This window comes from Gracilinanus agilis, chromosome X, assembly GCF_016433145.1.
Source record: "Gracilinanus agilis isolate LMUSP501 chromosome X, AgileGrace, whole genome shotgun sequence".
Lineage (NCBI taxonomy): Eukaryota > Metazoa > Chordata > Mammalia > Didelphimorphia > Didelphidae > Gracilinanus > Gracilinanus agilis.
Genome location: NC_058136.1, coordinates 53,921,285 through 53,927,852, shown reverse-complemented (window position 1 = coordinate 53,927,852; position 6,568 = coordinate 53,921,285). Strand labels below are relative to the sequence as shown.

At 44.5% G+C, this 6,568-nt stretch overlaps 1 protein-coding gene across 1 annotated transcript in view; it reads left to right on the top strand.

Moving 5' to 3' along the window:
- The first annotated feature begins 5,363 nt into the window (after positions 1-5,363).
- The window catches only part of SYTL4 (synaptotagmin like 4), a 33,281-nt gene continuing 32,076 nt past the window's right edge, over positions 5,364-6,568 (top strand). The window contains exons 1-3 of the mRNA XM_044682493.1: positions 5,364-5,473; positions 5,796-6,011; positions 6,158-6,267. Coding sequence (XP_044538428.1) covers positions 5,364-5,473; positions 5,796-6,011; positions 6,158-6,267 — 436 coding nt within the window. The remainder of the gene's footprint in view (positions 5,474-5,795; positions 6,012-6,157; positions 6,268-6,568) is intronic.

Genomic DNA, 6,568 nt, shown 5'->3' with positions numbered 1-6,568 from the left:
CCTGGGCAAGTCACTTGACGCCCATTGCCTAACCTTTACCACTCTTCTGCCTTGGAGCCAATACATAGTATTGACTCCAAGATGGAAGGTGAGGGTTTAAAAAAATTATATAAAAAAAATAAAGTTCTTTTTACTTCTCTTATTGTACATAGAGGGTGTGTGTACTCCGGGGTTTGCTTACTTCACTCTGCAGTAGTTTATAAATGGCTTTCCAAGTTCCCTATAGTCACCATATTTTTTATGGCACATTAATATTCCCTTATGTTCCTTTACCACGGTTTGTTAGCCATTTCCCAAATAATGGACACCTGCTTTGTTTGTCTCCCTTTTTTTCTTTCACTACCACCAAAAGTGTGCCGCTAAATCTTTTGGTTGATACGAGGCCTTTTCTTTCTGCCATTGACCTCCTTGAGACATATTCCTGGGAGTAGGACCTCGGGGCCCAAGGCTATGAATGGCTTACTAACTTCTCTCAAGTAGTCCAGATTGTTTTTTTTTTCAGAATAACAGGACCAGTCAGCTCGGCCGACAGTATATTAGTGTGCCTGACTTCCCAGCTGTTTTATGAACTATTTATATCTTTTGTCTTTTCTGACCTGCTGAATGCAGTGCGCAACTTGGAGATCGTTTTGACTTGCATTTCTCTGATTAGTGCAGGGCTTTGGAGCAATTTCCAATACGGCTGTTCCTAGTTTGCCATTCTTCTGCAAACTGGACATCCCCTTGACTGTGGGATTGCTCCTGATCTTATATATTTGTTTCAATTTCACATCTCTATTTTAAAACCCGCACCTTCCATCTTAGTTTGGTTCCAAGGCAGAAGAGTGGTAAGGGCCAGGCAATGGGGGTCAAGTGACTTGCCCAAGGTCACCCAGCTGGGAAGTGTCGGAGGCCGGATTTGAACCCAGGACCTCCCATCTCTAGGCCCGGCTCTCAATCCACTTAGGCACCTAGCTGCCCCCAAGAATTTCTCTTTCTAAAATCATTTTCTCCAGATTTTTGTCCTGGCTATATTCAAGTGCTGACTTTTTTGTGGATTTATTTTGTATTTGGATCCTTCAATGAGGCTTTTACCTTAATCACTCTCTTTGTTGAGTGCCCGAGATGCTCTGTGGACTGCGGATGGGAATAGTTTTGTCTCCTTTCTGCCAGCGTTGACACCTTTACTTTCATTCTCTTGTTTAGTTGCTAGTGTTAGCATTTTCAAAAGGATTTCAAATGACAATGGAAAGATGGGGCATCTTGGCATTAGCTTGATGGTCAGCCAGCCCTATTGTGGGCCTATTGCCTCTGTGCCCATTCTTGGAGTGTTGCTTCAATGACCCATTTCCCTCTTTGACTTGGAATAGAACCCAGTTTTTTAAACAGAGCTATATGCAATGATTTCCTTGAATGAAGTCCAACCTGGAAGGTGGCCGTCTGTGTCACCCACTTGGACGAAGTCACAGACTTCAGATGATTCTTGGAGCTTTTGAGTAATGAAATGCCAAATCTTTAAGTTATATGAATGGGTCAACGGTGACATGAGTTAGGGTTAAGAGAGAAAAAAAATCTCTACTATGTATACAGGATGTTGGACTTCTACCAAGAGTTCTGACCAAGGCCAGGGGCTTGGAAATCTCTTATCCTGAGGGCATCAGCTAACTGTGTTGCCTTTAACTAAGAAGCCGGACAAAAATGCTGGAACATAGTCAGGGAAAAAGATCCAATTCAACAAGCATTTATTTATTTATTTAAAGTTCAAAGATATTTTATTTTCCCAACTACATGTAGCAATTTTCAACATATGTTTTCTGAAATTATAAGACCCAAATTGTCTCCCTCTTTTCCTTTCCTCTTGGAGATGGTAAACAATTTGATCTGGATTATACTTGTATCATCATGCAAAACATATTTCCATATTGGCCATTGTAGTAAGAGAGAACATATATAAAACCAGAACCCCAAAATAAAACTGTAAATAAACTAATGTGAAAGATAGTATGCTTTGATCTGCATTTGACTCCTACGTGCAAGGTACCGTTCTAGGTACTGGGGCTACAAAAACGAAAAGAGAAAACTACTACTGCCCTCTGAGTGTTTCCATTCTATTGGGGAGGCACTGGAAACCAAATGGGAAATGCCATCACCCTCTGGTACAAAGACATGGAACTAAAGAAGATCCAGGGTAGAGGATTCAGGGAATGAGAAAGATGCAGATGAAAAGATTTAGGATTCTTCGGCCTAGAAAAATGAAGTATAGGGATATGTAATACTAGACATTCCCATCTCTACCTCTAATTTGTTGTGTCCCCTCAGGCAGGTCACTTTTCTTCTCTGGGTCTCGGTTTCTTACTCTTTAAAGTTGTGGTGGCCTCAGAGAACTTCCTAGCTATGTAACTCTGAGCAAGTTACTTACCCCCATTGCCTAGCCCTTACCACTCTTCTGCCTTGGAACCAATATACAATATTGACTCTAAGACAGAAGGTAAGGGTTTAAAATAAATAAAGTTGCAGGATTTGGACTAGGTAAGTTCTAAGGGTTCAGCTCATTGACTACCTTATCTCATCTCCCTCTTGATTCTTAGCCTCTCATCACTGGCCTGAAACTACTCTCTCTTTCTCAATAATATATTAATTGCTAAATTTAGTAGCCTTTTTTCAGGCTTCAAATTTCTAGACCTCTTTGTAGCTTTTCTAACTGCTGGCCACTCCTTCCTGCATAATCTCCTTCCTGAGATTTTGGGCCAGTGCTCTCTCCTTATACTCTTCCTATTTACCTGACTGCTCCATATCAGCCTCTTTTACTGGCTCCTCATCCATGTCCTACCTCTATGTGTAGGTATACTCTGCAAGTAGGACCCCCTCCTTCTATGTTCTCAGTGATCTCATCAATTCCTATGGGTTCATCTATCATCTCTATGAAGATGACTCTCAAATCTATACATCTAACCCTGGTCTCTCTCCTGAATGCCAATCCTATGCCAACTGCCCCATTAGACATTTCCATTTTGATGTTCCATGGATATCTCCAATTCAGTATATCCAAAATTAAATTCATTATTTTTCCTCTTAAACTCTTCTCCTATCTTCCCTATTACTATTTTTTAACTAGATGCACAGTCAATAAAATGATACTTATCTATTTTTTACTTTTTTTCCAAACCTCATTTTATTTTTATTTTTTTAAGCACAGATAGTTTTATTCTTTGTTTTTTTTCAGTTCCAAATTCTCTCCGTATCCTCTCCCTTCCTCGCCCTATGAGAAGACAAGAAAAATAAAACCTAATATAAATATGTATAGTCATACAAACCAAACTTCTGCACTAACCAGTTCAGAGAGATAGCGAGGGAGAGAGATGCTTCATTCTCCACTTTTGAGTCCATCACTTCTCTCTCTGGCGGTAGGCAGCATGTTTCATTCCGAGTCCTTTCGATGGATCAATTACTAAGTCTTTCACAGTTGATCATTCGTACAATGATGCCATTACTGCTCCCTTTGCTGTGCATCAGTTCATATAAGTCTTCCAATGTTTCTGTGAAACCATCCTCTTCATCATTTCTTATAGCAAAATGATATCCCATCACATTCATATACCATAACCTGTTTATCCATTACCCAGTTGATGGGCACCTCCTCAGTTTCCAGTTCTTAGCCACCACAAATATAGCTGCCATAAATATTTTTGTTCAGATGTGTCTTTTTCTTTTCATTTGATCTCATTAGGTACAGATCTAGTAGTGTTATTGCAGTTTTGTAGCCCATTGGGCATCGTTCTATATTGTTCTCCAGAATGACCTTATTACCGTTGACTGCACCACCATCCTTCCAGTTTCTGCGATTCACAGTCTTAGTCATCCTTGACATTTTCTCCTCCCTCACCCCACAAATCCTGTCAGTTGTCCAAGTTTTGCCCATACTGTCTTCACAACAGCACTCCCATCTGGAGCCTTCTCTGCATTCACACAGCCACCATCTTCATTCAGATCCTCATTACCTTTCTCTTGGGCTATTGCAACAACTTCCCAATTGATCTTCTTGGTTCTATGCTTTCCCCTCTTCAGACCATTCAGCATCCAGCTGACAAATTGATATTCCTTTTTATGGGAGGGAGGAGCAGTGCCAGGCTGGAAACATACTGGCCACTTCCAGGTCCTGTCCCATCGCTCATCAGCATTGACCTGCTCCATTTCCAGCCTGGGCTGCTTTGTCCTTCCTTGAGCAGAATGGTAACCCTCTCTGCTCCCAGAGACTCACCCTGTTGGCGTCAGACTCAGTACAAACTCCTGCTCACCTTTAACTTGACCGCAGCTCAGATCTCCTGAGCTCAAACGATCCACTAGGCTCAGGCTTCCAGTAGCAGGAATCACAGGCATGTGGCACCATGCCTGGCCAGACGGATATTCCTGAAGCACAAATTTGACCACGTCACTCACTCACTTGAAAATCCTCAGTGTTTTCTTGTTGTAATTGGGATAAAATGTCAGTTTTTCTGTGTGACATTTAATAGACTTGCCGGTCTGGTTCCCGCCTACTTTTCTAGACAGATTTCACATTATCCCTACTAACTCCCTCTGTGTTTCAGCAAATGGATTATTTGCTGTTTCTCATCCGTAACATTCATTACCCATCTCTGTGCCGAGTAACCCGGTGTAGGAGGTGGCACCTGACCTGTACTTGTGGGGGGGAGGGGAAGAGAGGGCATTCTACGAGACAGAAGTGAGGGGGGAAACGATTCCAGATGTGGAAGACCACTTGGGCAAAGACACTGAGGGTGAGGATGGATTGTGGTATACAGTGAACAGTTAGTAGGCCAGCATGGCCGGAATAGAGAACTGGAATAGAAGGACAGAAGTAGGACATCAAGCTGGAAAGGTAGTGGGAGTCCCATTGGGGAGGGCTTTATTGTGATTTAGCAGTTATGTGGAGGTCAATTGGAAAGAGGAGAGACTGGAGGTACAGAGACCAATTAGAAGGCGGCCGTTCCTGCAACGGTGGAGGCACAAAGGGGTGAGGGCTCGGACTATGAATTAGGATGAGTGCTATGAACTCAAGTCAAGCGTCTAGTAGGGCTACTTTGGGAGAGGTGAGGAGTTTTCACTCCTTGTCACTTGAGCCATAAGCCAAGTGATGGAGTGCTCTTAGGATGACTGCCTTCTTCGCTCTCGGGACGATATTCAGTTGGCGATGGTATGAGGGACAGGCAGAAAAGGTACCTCCCTGTCAAGGAGGGAACTCGCTTCCCTGGCCTTCCTGCTTGCCTGGGAGAAGCAAGCTGTTGGAAAGGTCTGGTGCGGTGGGCCCAATCTTTGAAATGAGTCCTTGTCCTCCTTCAGGCAACTCTGCTTGTTGGGACACTTTTGAGGAGGAGCTGAAGCGAGTCATGTCAGAGGCAGTCGATCTCTCCTTTCTCTCAGAGACGGAGCGGGAGTTGATCCTGAAAGTTCTTCAACGAGACGAGGAACTCCGAAAATCGGAGGAAAAGCGGATCAGGTGAGAATATCAGAAGAGGCCCTGGGGAGTCCCCAGGCCTCCTGTGGCAAGATTCGGTATTTGGCTTGTGTTTCGTGTTTGACACTTCAGAGAGAACGTGTCGTAGCTGCATGTCTGCTGTGTGTCTACTGCATGTTTGTGACGTGTGTCTTCTTCAGGGCTTCCAGTTGGCTCTGTGTTGTGGTGAACCTTGTAAAAAGCAAAGGGCCTCACTCTCTTTTCACATCACTACCCCGAAAAAAAAAATCAGCACCAGCCAAAAGTCCTGCTCGACCCACTGAGATCCTGACTTCAGGTGAACAACTCTCTCTGGTCTGAGCAGGAGACTAAAGAATGAGCTGCTGGAGATCCGGAAGAAAGGGGCCAAGAGGGGCAGCCAGCGGTATGGTGAGCGGACTTGTGCCCGGTGCCAGCAGAGCCTGGGGAGAGTCTACCCCAAAACCAACACTTGCAGAGGCTGTAATCACCTAGTGTGTCGGGATTGCCGCACCCCTGGCACTCATGGCACCTGGAGGTGCAAGGTGTGCGTCAAGGAAGCGTGAGTGTTGTTCCTGAACCGGGGGAGGAGTGAGCAGAGAGGGAAGTGAGGCCTTGCATGTTACCAAAATGTCAGACTGCATGTCCGCCTGCTGGCAGAAATCCCCCGTAGCCAACTGTCTCTTCCTTCCTCTCTTTCCCTCCTAGAGAGTTGAAGAAGACAACCGGTGACTGGTTTTATGACCAGAAAGTGAATCGTTTTGCTAACCATCTGGCCAGTGACTTGGTGAGAATGTCCCTGCGCAAGAAGCCAACAGGTACGGCGTTTCTAGGGAGACCGGGTCCTGCCATCTCCAGGTTCCCTTTGGGTTTTGCCCTATTTGTAGGAACTAGGGGGCTTTGTTCTACCACCAGCTAGTCATTCATTCATTCATTCATTCATTCAGCCAGTGTTTCTTATAGTAGGAGACTTCATCCGACCTATTGACCCTCCCTGGGACACCCTGACAACCTCATGGTTTCCCCAACTTATTCACTTCCCATGACCCACTTACTCCTCTAGCCAGCTCAGCTACTAACCGAGGTGGTCATACCCGTGAGCTTGCCATGACCCACCAA